This window comes from Vigna unguiculata, chromosome 1, assembly GCF_037176805.1.
Source record: "Vigna unguiculata cultivar grain cowpea cultivar isolate G323 ecotype 2 chromosome 1, ASM3717680v1, whole genome shotgun sequence".
Lineage (NCBI taxonomy): Eukaryota > Viridiplantae > Streptophyta > Magnoliopsida > Fabales > Fabaceae > Vigna > Vigna unguiculata.
Genome location: NC_140792.1, coordinates 31,341,506 through 31,354,323, shown reverse-complemented (window position 1 = coordinate 31,354,323; position 12,818 = coordinate 31,341,506). Strand labels below are relative to the sequence as shown.

Sequence of the window (12,818 nt, the reverse complement as noted above, 5' to 3'; positions counted from 1 at the left end):
AAAATTATTCAATTACATCTTATACATTATATCTTTTCATTTATGACATATCTTTGCATTGCCCCCTTCAGATTGGTGCATGCAAGTTTTGGATGTCCAACTACTCAATAAAAACAAAAAATTCATTGTATCAAGAGCTCGTAAATATATCAATAAGAATGCTAAATATTATTATTAAGAACTTCATCATGAAAAAAGTGATAATGTATACCAATATGTTTAGTTCATTCATGAGAAAATATATTTTTAACTTATTAATGGTTGTAATGCTATCAAAATAAATTTGTATTTTAATGGTGAAACACACGAATATTAGATAAAATACCATTTAGCTACTTTAATTTACACATGGTGTTAGTCATGATCGATATTTTGTTTTATTAGAGAACCAAAACATTGTGTGTTACTTTTCAATCTTCCATAAAATATGTGTTACTAAGAAATATGAACCAACTTGCAAGAGATCTTTAAGTAAGTTATAAACTTTTCCAATCTAAGCCTCATCGACCATATATGTACAAATAACACTATTTATGGTTCCTTTTCAACTAACAATCAACACATAGTGCAACATCTCAATGTTTTTTCTGAGGTTGCTCGATAGACTGAGATAAGTTATGATCACCATAAGAAATATTAGGTCCAGTAAAACCTAAGTAGATGAGATGCTTAACAAGGCATCAATAACATGTTGGATTAGAAAATAAAGGACCATTGGTCAATTCTAAAAGATGATTTTCTTTAAGATGATATTCAGGACATATATTCAGGTAATCTTTAAGATGAGAAAATAAAGGACCATGACTCCAAGTAATCCAACTCAGAAATATATTCAGGACATAATTTCTTTGATATAATTAAATTACAATGGGCGACCGAACAACCTCCATTGTGAAAAACTTGTCAATCTTCCTAATTCCTTCATGTCACAACATGTATGAAGATAAAACATAAAGCATTCAATAGTTTTAATATCATTTCTATAAATACTAAGATTCTCTACACACACTAGTATTAAATGATACATGTTTCCAATCATGAAGATAAATAAGGAATAGTCAAAGTAAGATTGATAAAATCCACAAGTTTTCAGGACAATAAATAACTCGGCAAACTAATATCTAAGAGTTTGTTGTAAATTATTAACATGGCAAACTAATATCTAAGAAGAGTTTGCTATAAATTATTAAGAGATTTACAAAATTTACATATCACTATTTAATATTATATCAAGAATCTAGAGACATTTTTATGTACACTTCTTTATAAATGTCATCATGCAAGAAGACTTGATAAACATATGATAATCATCTTTGTCACAAAAAATGAATGTATATGTATATTCTAGTTAAACTTTTAAGGTTAAACTACTTTTTTAGTCCTTCTATTTGTCAAGTAATGTCAATTTAGTCCTCAAGTTTTTTTTTTGTCTCAATTTGGTCCTCATTTTCTTAAAAATGATTCAATTTGATCATTACCATTAGTTTGACCAGACAATGTTAAAGTCAACGCCACATGTCAATTTATGGTTTTTTGAATTTTTTAAATTTTGTACACGTGTCACTTCACAGTTTTGCCATGTGTCAAAATGATTCAATTTGGTCTCTATATTTGCTTTTAGTTTCAATTTAGTCCCAATTTTGGTAAAAATAAAGCAATATTGTCCATCCTTAAATTGTCACTCAATTTACTTTTTGTATAAATATTGTGATTATATTCTTACTAAAATTGACATTTTTATTAAATATTTGTAGAAATATTTAAAATTAACTTTAAATTCTATACAAAACATTAAACTTTGATTTTTTTTTTGAACTTGAAATTTAGTTCCTAAACTTATGTGTGACAAGTTATTTGATTTTCAATCTTCACTAAGTTTGTATAATATGGTACACTTGATGCTTTTATATATGATGACAAAATTGTTAACTATTGAATTTAAGTTTGGGATTTAACTTTGTTTAATAATAAAACTAAAAAAAAAACTTGTTTAAAAATATTTTTACAAATATTTAATACAAATGTCAACTTTAGTAAAAATATCATCATAAAATGTATACAAAAAGTAAATTGAGTATCAATTTAAGGAGGGACAATATTGCTTCATTTTTACAAAAATTGGGACTAAATTGAAACTAAAAATAAATATATGGACCAAATTGAATCATTTTGACTCATGGAGCAACTGTAAAGTGACTCGTGTAAAAAATAAAAATAAAATTCAAAAAATTTAAAAAAACAATATATTAACACATGGCGTTGACTTTAACCCCTTTTGGTCAAAATTAATGGTAAAGACCAAATTGAATCATTTTTACAAAAACAAGAACCAAATTGAGACAGTGAAAAATTGAAGGACCAATTTGACACTACTTGACAAATACAATGACCAAAAGAGTAATTTAACCAAAATACAAAGTTATCAATAAAAGTAATATTTATCATATTTTGAATCTACTAGAAAATAAATAAAATTAAAAATATGAAAGAGGAAGAATGTCAAATGTAAGTCATAGTTTCAACCTTACAAGAAAAAAATAATTTCCATATTTCAATAATTTCTTATTTATATTATTATTTGGGAAAAAAATTGTTATGAATTGATTTTGATATTAATTATAAGAATAGAAAAAAAAAACACCAAGTATTTTTCTTTCTTATATTCTTATGATTTTTCTTTTTCCACTTTCACTAGTGCATTTTAGAATTTTTACATCACAATATATGTCTTAGTTCTCGAGCAACCAAAGCATATAAATATATGGTGGCATTTTTGAAATTAAAGTCAACTTTTATGTCTTGGTTGTATTTTAACCGAGGCATATAGCTTCAAAAATTTTTACGATTCCTGTTGTTTTGAATTTGAAAATTATAAGATAGCTTTATGCCTCGGGTACTCTTCAATCGCGGCAAAATACGTTTTCCGCTTCAGTCACTCTTCACTCGATGTAGTTAAGTTGTAGTATTTTAATATTTTTTTCATTTACCTCACTGAATATGCCTCGGTTCTAATTGAACCAAGGCAGTAAAGCCTTTACGCTTCGGTCAAGCTGCCAACCAAGGCATATCAGCTTCCTAATAATAAAAAAAATTAACAAGGCAATATGTAGTAGGGCTTCGTAGGGTTAAAAAACCCCAAACCATTTCACTCTACAACATTGTCCCTTCTTCTTCTTTGAGAATTCAGCCACTGTGCGTCGTCCCATTCTGCCTACATCTTTGTTGCACCGCTGTCGCACCATTGTTGCACCGTCGAAGAGGCATTTCCAGCGCCAGGTGCTGAAGATCTGGGTCGAAGTCGAGGTTGTTGCACACAATGTGGTGCGCGTTGTGGTGCCAGAAAGGATCTGCGCGGCGTGGTTGAGGCGACGGTTGAGCATGATGTTGTAGTGGCCAGAGTCATGGCCAATCCAGCCGCTCTGAATCCAGAGGAAGCCGATAATGGCATCAGAGAGCAAGTGAACGAACATGCTGTGGAGAATACAGGGAGGAGGGCCGCAGCGAACTATAACCACGTCTTCCTGCATCTTGCTGCTCCAACAATGGATGCACCAGCCTTTATTATTTCTTATCTATTGTTGTCTGCACAAATTGAAGGGCCTTAGGTTGATGCCTCGTCATCCTTGTCGAGCTCGAGCTTCTGCTGGAGGAGGGACTCGAGAGCGGCGAGAGCGGAAGGGATTAGGGTTTACACATATTTAATTTTTTTTTTCTTTCTGATACGCAATAGGCCTCGGTTTGACAGAAACCGAGGCAGTAACAACTTAATATGTCTCAGGTTCATAACCGAGGCATAAAGAACTAGCTTTTTACCTCGGCAGTATATGTCTTGGTTGTTCACCCGAAGCCAAAAGGTGAAAATAATCGCATTCATTTCCATTTCCTACACTAGTGTTTCTAACATATTATTCCTAATTCAAAACCTCGTTTCCTATTTTCAATTATGCTAAAATATAATAATTTTGTAGATTAATCTTCCTAATATATTATAGAATATGTCAAAATACAACAACTTCCCATATCAACATGTATGTTAAATTTAGCATTAATTACTCTTTTGGTCTATGTTTTTGTTCAAAAATATCAAGTTGCTCCTCCTATTTTTTTCAAGTCTCAATTTAGTTCTATTTTTTCAAACATTGATGCAATTTGGTCAATTTTGTTAAATTTATTGAAGCGACTGAGGATTTTTCATCAAAATGTGCATTAGGATTATGTTAATAATACTAACAAAGCAAACAATCCTAAAATATAACTTCAATTTTAACAAAAAATTCTTTATCTGTTTTAAAAAAATTAAGAAAAATGACTCAATTGCATCAACTTTTAAAAAATCGGGACCAAATTAAAATTAAAAGAACTGGAATACCAACTTAATATTTTTTAAACGAAATCAAGCACCAAAAGAGCAATTAAATCTTAAATTTATATTAGTGTTAATGTAATTCAATTTAAATTTATTTTTGTAGATTTTATCAATACCAATATTCTTAACATAACATAATGACTTATAATAAATATTTAATTACAATAAAATAAAATAGATTCATAATTTATATAAACTAAAATTAGTAGAATTTAACTCAAATTCATTTTCTAAACAAGTTTGAGAAAGATTCAATAAACATTTATATTTTATATTATACTACAATAATTTCTAAATATAATAGTAATATATTGTAAATAGAATATAAAAATATATTAATATTTAACTTTTTGGGAAAGTAAAAGGACAAAAAGTAGGTCTGATTTTGTTTTTTCATTAAAATTTAATAGTGGCATAAGTGGTGTGACTTCGGACTCCTATTAGGCAATTTGGTTTTAATAAAATCAATCAAACATGACTAATTAGTTGCTATTTAAAAAATTGGTTAAATCCATATATTTCCATTTTTGTAGCGAAATCTCAAGTAGGTCCCCCCATTTTTATTTAACTCAATTGAGTCTTTATTTTCGAAAATTCGTTGCAATTGGTTCCTTTCTGTTAGTTGACCAGTAAGGGTGCTAGTTATGTGCCACGTGTCAGCACGTGGTTTTTTTTACTTTTTATTTTATTTTATTTTATTTTTTTAATTTTTAATTTTTTTTTAAATTTTTTAAAAAAAATTAAAATTGCCACGTGTCAATCTGACATTGTGCCACGTGACAGAGACAGTGTGATGTGGCAGTGACAGTGCCACGTGTCAATATTGGATGTGAAAAGTCTCAATGTAGTCCCTGTATTTATTATTTTGTCTCAATTTGGTCCCAATTTTTTTAAAACTGAATCAATTTTATCCCTATATCATATTTAATTTTTATATAAATTTACAATGGTATTTTTATTATAATTGATATTTTTAACAAAATTAAGTTTATTTAAATGTATATTTTGCATTGAACTTTATTTAAATATTGTTTCAAATATTTATATATCAATAATTTATAGACAAATGTTAGAATTGTTATAATTTTTTTTTAAAATTTTATATTTGAATTTATAAAGTTTTTATTTTTAAAACAACTCTAACATTTATCTATAAATTATGGATATATAAATATTCAAAATAAAATTTAAATAAATATTAGTGCAAAATATACATTTAAATAAATTTAATTTTGTTAAAAATATCAACTATAATAAAAATACCATTTTGAAATTTATATAAAATTTAAATTTGATACAGGATGAAATTGATTCAGTTTTAATAAAATTGGGACCAAATTGAGACAAAATAACAAATATAGGGACTACATTGAGACTTTTCACATCTAATAGTGACACGTGGCACTGTCACTGCCACATCACATTGTCTTTGCCACGTGGCACAATGTCAGATTGACACGTGACAATTTTAATTTTTTTTAAAAAAATTATAAAAAGAAAATTAAAAATTAAAAAAAAAGTCAAAAAAACCATGTGCTGACACGTGACACATAATTAGCACCGTTACTGGTCAACTAACGGAAAGGAATTAATTGCAACGAATTTTTGAAAATAGGGACTCAATTGAGTCAAATAAAAATCGGGGGACCTACTTGAGATTTCGCTACAAAAATGGGGACCTATGGAATGATTTAACCTAAAAAATTCTAAACTAGGTTACACATATGAAATCTTTGCCTACGAAGGACAAAAGTAGGGGATAAATTCGGACCGATCAGGCGGGTGGGTAAGGGGATAAATTTGTTGGCCCGTACAAATTTACCCCTCACATCTTGTACAAGCTAAAGACAGGGTGGGACGGGCTGGCCCGCTGGCCTATTTACAAAATTAAATATTCTTTTTTTAATTTTTTTATCATTCATCATATTGTTTCTGTAAATTTCTTTTATTATTATTATTGTTATTATTATTATAATAATTGTATATAAGATAATGATTTTAGTTTTCAAATATGAAATATTTTTTTATGCATTTTTAAATTAACAAATTTGTACATGTCTTGTAAGGTGACATGCTATTGTATTTTAACTATTATCTCCATTGCTATTGTTTATTATTTTTAATTAGTTAGACTAATTGAAATTATTTTGATAGGAAATGAATATCAATTATTATGAAAAAATAAAAAAAGTTTTTATTTTACTTATCACAAAAAAAAATTTATTTTGCGTCACAAATGTGGACCAACCTGCGAACTCGCGGGATGGGGTGGGTAAGTAAAGTAAACCCATTTTTGACCTACGTGATGGACCAACCTAACATGCACTTTGCAGGGCAAAATGGGCTGAGTTGGTCCAATTTGTCATCCCTAGACAAAAGTATATAAATATGGAAAATGCTAACCAGTGCCCTTATGGCACTTGTTAAGGAATAATAATTGTACTTTGGTATCATCAATTTTACATTGAAGCTGAAAGAATTAAATACACTAATTAAAATAGTATAAATGCACATAATAAATTTTATACAGACAAAAATACCCTTTTAAATTTTTAGACAATAACTTACTGTTGTTACATATCAAGGACTTTGGAATTTTTAAGATCTCTACTAAAAAAGAAAAAAAATTCAGTTAAGTTTCAAATTGACACTTTAATTGTTTTCTTTTTGTAATATTTTTAGATGTTTAACACTAATTTTTTTGTTGGTTTTTCTGTTAATTTAAATTTTCTTATATTTCATTATATTTAATTTTTACAAACATTAAATATAGTTATTTTATTATTTAATTAGTTTTTAAATTTTATTTGTGAACATTAAATAAAATATTAAATACATACACATGTACAATATTTATGGGTATTTTGGTCTCTTAAAGAAAATAAAGTTGAATTAATAATTATTACGTCAGATTTTATTTAATATTACACTTATCTATATACTTTTGTAGGATCCAATGTATACTAATTATCCTTAACCAGTGCTCTAGGGGCACTGGTTAGCAAGTTATTGTCTAAAAATTAAAAGGATATTTTTGTTTGTATAAAATTTATATGTGCATTTATACTATTTTAATTATTGTATTTAATTCTTTCAGTTTCAATGTAAAAATGATGATACCAAAATACAATTATTATTCTTTAACGAGTGCTCTCAGAGCACTGATTAACATTCTCCATAAATATAATATAAATAAATATAATATAAATAGATAACATTATTCATTAGATCCAATTATTATAGGATTTGTTGACTATTATATATTTTTGACTTGAGTGTTAAGAATAATTTTTGTGAGAAAAATAATATATTTCAATCTTGTAAGTACAAATATATATATATATATTATTTTTCAGATAACTTCAAAATTTTTGAAAACGTATACTATAATTCATAAAGTATAATAATGCATAACTCCAAATTTAATTAGATAATGATATTATATACGTTACTAAAGTTTTGTGGGCTTTAAAAAACGGGTAAATGATGAGATGGCTTTTTTTACATTAGAAAGAGGGATCGGAATGCGAGTTTACGCGTCGAAGGAGAATGACGCGGCTTGACCGTCAACCGTTACGTTTCAACACTCTCCTCTCCCATGCCCAACCACCACATGCAACCTCTCACACCCTTTTCCGTTTTCCGTTATCTTCTTTTCTTTAAACAATGCGTTACTCTACCCCTAATTTCTCACTCTTCTTTTACACCAATTTAGAACACAAAAAACTACCAACAATTTCTGTCACTGCACTCAGATTGACCATAGTTTCACTTCATTCATTCAATCTCATTGGGTCTTTCTCGTCAATGTACTTCATTAAATACTCTATTTTTCAACTCAAAAGAGTAAATAAAATCTTTAAACGGTTTAGTATCTGACGGTTTATTTCATGTAAAATTAATATGTGATAATTTCATTAATGAAGGAAGACAGTTATTGGCAGTAGTAATGAGAAAAAAACATTAATAAAAGAATTGATTAAAAACATTATTAATTGTTGATAGATGAATTTAAATTAGATTGTAATGATTAATTATTGTAGTAGAAGGAGTGATAAAGTAAAGGAAGCGAAGAAAAGAAGAGGGTTAAGTTACGTGGGGGAGTGGAGTGAAGTGGAGTGAAGTGAAATAAACCATGGTTAGTGAGTGGCTAAGTTTAGCAATAGTATGAGCATAAGCTTAGGTCACAGTGGCGTACGGACAAGGTGACGCGTGTGATCTCATCCCCCGAACAACGCGCTTTCCCACTCCACTTCTCCAAAATACCCTCCACCGCCCTATTTATCATTCAATTCCCTTCCTCCATTTCACTTCCTCCTTCTCTTCACTCACTTCTTCTTCTTCCTCTGCAAGCCAAACCAAACCTAACCAAACCATTCTTCACTCTTACTCTTCCCTTTTTATCCTTTTCACCCTTTTCATGGCATCATCTCAGAACGTCGCTAGCATTGAGCCCTGGATGATGTTTCGTCCATCCGTCTCCGATTCCTTGCTGGCTGAGTTCTTCAACCGCGACACCGATTCCATCACCAGGGCCCTTCAGAAGTCTCTCTCCGCCGCCGCCGTCTTCCCGGAAGACAACGACTTTACTCCCTTTGTCGCCACTCCCGACACTGCCGCCGCCGCCGCCACTCCCACCGTCTCCAGCCTCTCCGGCTCCGACCAGGACTCTGCTCCCCGACGCCGAGGCCCGCAGCCCACAGGCAAGATCTCCAAGCGGAAGTCGCGCGCCTCCAAGCGCTCCCAGACCACCTTCATCACGGCGGACCCGGCCAACTTCCGCCAGATGGTGCAGCAGGTCACCGGCGTCAGATTCGGCGCTGCCGCGCCGATTGCGCCCTCGGTTCTGAAACCCGAGCCGCAGCGTCCGGCGGGGAACCTGGCGAGGTTTTCCGGCGGCGCAGGTTGTCTGCCGACGCTGGACACCTCGGCGTTTCTGTTGGACCATCATCAGCAGGTGGTGGGTCCCACCTCGGCAGGATCCGGGCCTGCCAGCGGGCTTTCTGGGCCCGGTCAACTCCCTTTCGCCCCGCCCCTGGCAGGCTTAGATTCTCACGCTGCCTCCTTCGGTTCCGCAGGCTTAGATTTTGACACCTTCTCCTCCTTTCCCACTCTGGAGTCGTGGAAAGTGATGTGAGGCAAAAAATTCAGATTCTCAGAAAAATTTTCACTTTCCCCCTTTTTGCCCCTCTCGCGGGTTAATCAATCGGGCCGGGTAGCCAGCTAGCTAGCTAGGATGACGATGACGATCTTGTGTAAATTTGGGATGGGAATGAATGGATATCAGGATATGCATGTAGTATTTTTTCTCTTTCTCTCTCTGTAATTTGTCACATAGTTCCTTTATTATTACTGTTATTAAGGAGGTGTAATGGAGATATGGTAGCCATGTTTAGTTTAATTAACCTTAATCAATTAAATTCCAAGTTTATGTATGAACAATGTGGTGGCCCTGGACCACATTATGTTATTGGTATACATATTTTTTGGCTTGATTTGTTCTCGGAAACCGCCATAACTAATGTCGGAAATTACTTGGTGTTTATTGTTTTGGAAAAAGAGAGATGAATTATGAAAGAATATAGATAGATTAGGTGTGGTAGGAGACAGCATGGATGCGCATGTGCAGCGTGTCAACCTTGTTATGCTGCTTGTCTAAGGATCTAGTGGTTCGGTCTAAGAACTCTGACTTGGTCTTGGAAAGTTATGGTACGCTTATTTGTTTTGAGTGTGTGGGTTTGGCTGAATTTGGGTGCTGAAGTAACTCTCTTGCATTGTGGGTTTTCATGTGCATTCAAGGGTACGTGACTAGGTGGTGGTCCTGGTTAAAAAAGCACAGAAGCGCGCTTTTATGGTTTGAGTTTAGATAGCTAATTATACGCATATCTTTCACTTTCGTTGAAACAGAGCCCGGGCCACTGTTCATTTTGGGGGTTTATGTTCATTTGCATTTTCGACACCCATGTCCGTTTCTTCTTAATCATTTCCGTAGCTTTCATATCACCGAATCCTTTAGTCAAAATCAATTTAAAAAACCAAAGTTTCTCCATCAACATCTCCACTATAAACCAAAATCACATGAATGTGTTACCACTGTGAATAATAATAATGTGCGTGATTAGGTGCCAAATTTTAATCACTAAACTTATCCACTTCTTTCACTTTTGACTCTTTCTTTTCCCATTTTTTGCAAGAAACTCAGAAGAAGGAACTCAGCAACTTGGGCATCAAGTCACGAAAAGTGTTGTTAACATGAAGTTGTGGACTCACTGTACGGTGTTTGACTATTTCGATTTGTCTGGGCGAACATATCCATGTGACCATGTGATCACTTCATTACTTCATTAACGCTTAGGCTCTAAAACATTTACCTGTTAACGTGTTCCTATTTAATAATAATATTCCGCATAGAAATCTAGAACATGAACGACCAAGTCCGAGAATGCAAGGGGTGCTTTTTATTTAATTTAACATGATATGTATAAAAATAATAAGAATGTAATGAACCAGTTGGTATTAAGTTAATCGAAAGCATGTTGGGTTTACTCGAGTCAAGGGGTTTAATATAAGATTCAAATATCTGTTAGGTAGGAGAATAGTCTGACTTGGGGTCTTGAGGTGTCTCTACAACCATTTTCTATCACACATTTCACAGAACTTGGATCCTTTCTTCTCTCAAGAATGTCAAGTGTGTCAATCCACTAGGCATATAAAAATGCAAAAAATATACATTTGACTCTCATGGCTGTGGATATGTTTATCTAGGTATGTGTGAGAAACTTGAAACAGTGATTAGGGTTTTGTGATTAGGGTTTTGGAAGGTATAAAAGAAAACTAGGCCAGGTTTTTCTTCTACAAAACACATATCCTAAAATTATATGCTTAAATTATTGAATCAATGCAAATCATGTCTTCCATCTCCCATTGTGTTGTTAAAACAATTTTTCTCTGAATTTCAGTCATTCATCAAAATGACATATTTCTCCACAGCATTCCAATCAGAAAGAAAACTACAATCATATGGTCCTACTTCTAAACAAGTCAAATTGATAGAGGTTAATTGTGTTTTTTATTTCTTGTTTTTATTTATTTATTACAAAATTGACATATTGTTTTGACTTGTTTCAAAATATTTGTACAGAAAATACTAAAGACATTTTTATTCAAATATTTAAAAAAGTGAGAATCAATTGAAAATTTAACGCGACAATTTTTGTAGTTAAAAAGGTGAAAATGAAAATAAAATACATAAGTAAACACCCCTAAAGAGATATGAATTTATGCGAATATAAAATCACCTTAAATTTTACATTTTAACGTATATTAATTATAATATATTTTTTCTTATCTTTTTTTGCAAGCCTTTCGTGGATTCGAACTTAGTTTAATTAGGCTTTTTGTGTGAGTCCTTGAATCTAAGTACATGAAGATTACTTTGGTCTTACTTACATGACGAGAGACAAGGGATTTTTATCCAATTAAGTATCTAGGATTTTTAACTTTGGATGTTTTAAGGAAAGTAATCAAACAAGGATCTCAAATGTATTAATTTGTTTGACGGAGAGCCACCTAACACATCACGTTCTATATCTTGATTGGTTTCAAAGATAATCTGATCATACAAGCAAGCAAGAACCAACTATAGGACTTCACTTTTGGGTGTTGTTCTATAAAGATGAATAATCAAGTAGAGATCCAGAATAATGTTTTATTACTTACATATGTAGTTAACAACATAAATTTTGTCGCAATAATAATATAAGTTTTACAATATGATTATTTTGTTTTTATATATACTATTTGTTCTTACAGAGACAATATACAGGAACAATATATATTATGCGAAATCTCCTAAGTGATCTTCTCATGTTCTAAGGTCTTCACTTCAAAGGTATCTCATCCTCAACTTCCGAATACAGGATGAGAGGGTACTTACAAAAGACACTCTGATACTAAAGTCACTTTGAGATACTTGGGTCAATTGCCAAAATAATATCGTAAACATATACTTTGTACAATGTGCCTTTTACAATAGGGTTTATGGTTCTTACATGGTTGGGCTTGAATTTGGTAGTCTAAATTACCTGCTAATCTTGATTAACGACGTAATCCAGGGTTATTTTCCTTTGAGATGATTAGGTACTTAACTAGTTTGAGTACATGTCGTCCTACTGGGCTGACATATACCCGACCAAACTATATACTTGGATGATATCTCTGGACAGATAAGCTGGGCATATGAGTTTCAATGACTCTCCTGAGTTTTAGTGTCCCAGGAGGGGCGAGGACGAGTAGTCCCTTGTGCAGGTTGAGAACCACTAGTCCCTTGTCTGAGAGGAGGATAATAGTCTCTTACATTTTGCTTCTTAGGACTAAGTACCTTAAAGGGCGATGATAGGTAGTCCATTGGCTTTGCAATCTTGATGTGTTTGCACATTAAAGACTGCCAAGC

General features: G+C 32.1%; 1 protein-coding gene across 1 annotated transcript; it reads left to right on the top strand.

The window, feature by feature from the left end:
• The first annotated feature begins 8,661 nt into the window (after positions 1-8,661).
• Positions 8,662-9,767, top strand: LOC114162586 (VQ motif-containing protein). The gene has a single exon (XM_028046521.2). It carries the CDS (start codon positions 8,787-8,789, stop codon positions 9,501-9,503), a length of 717 nt encoding a protein of 238 aa, XP_027902322.1. The 5' UTR covers positions 8,662-8,786; the 3' UTR covers positions 9,504-9,767.
• The last annotated feature ends 3,051 nt before the right edge of the window (positions 9,768-12,818 follow it).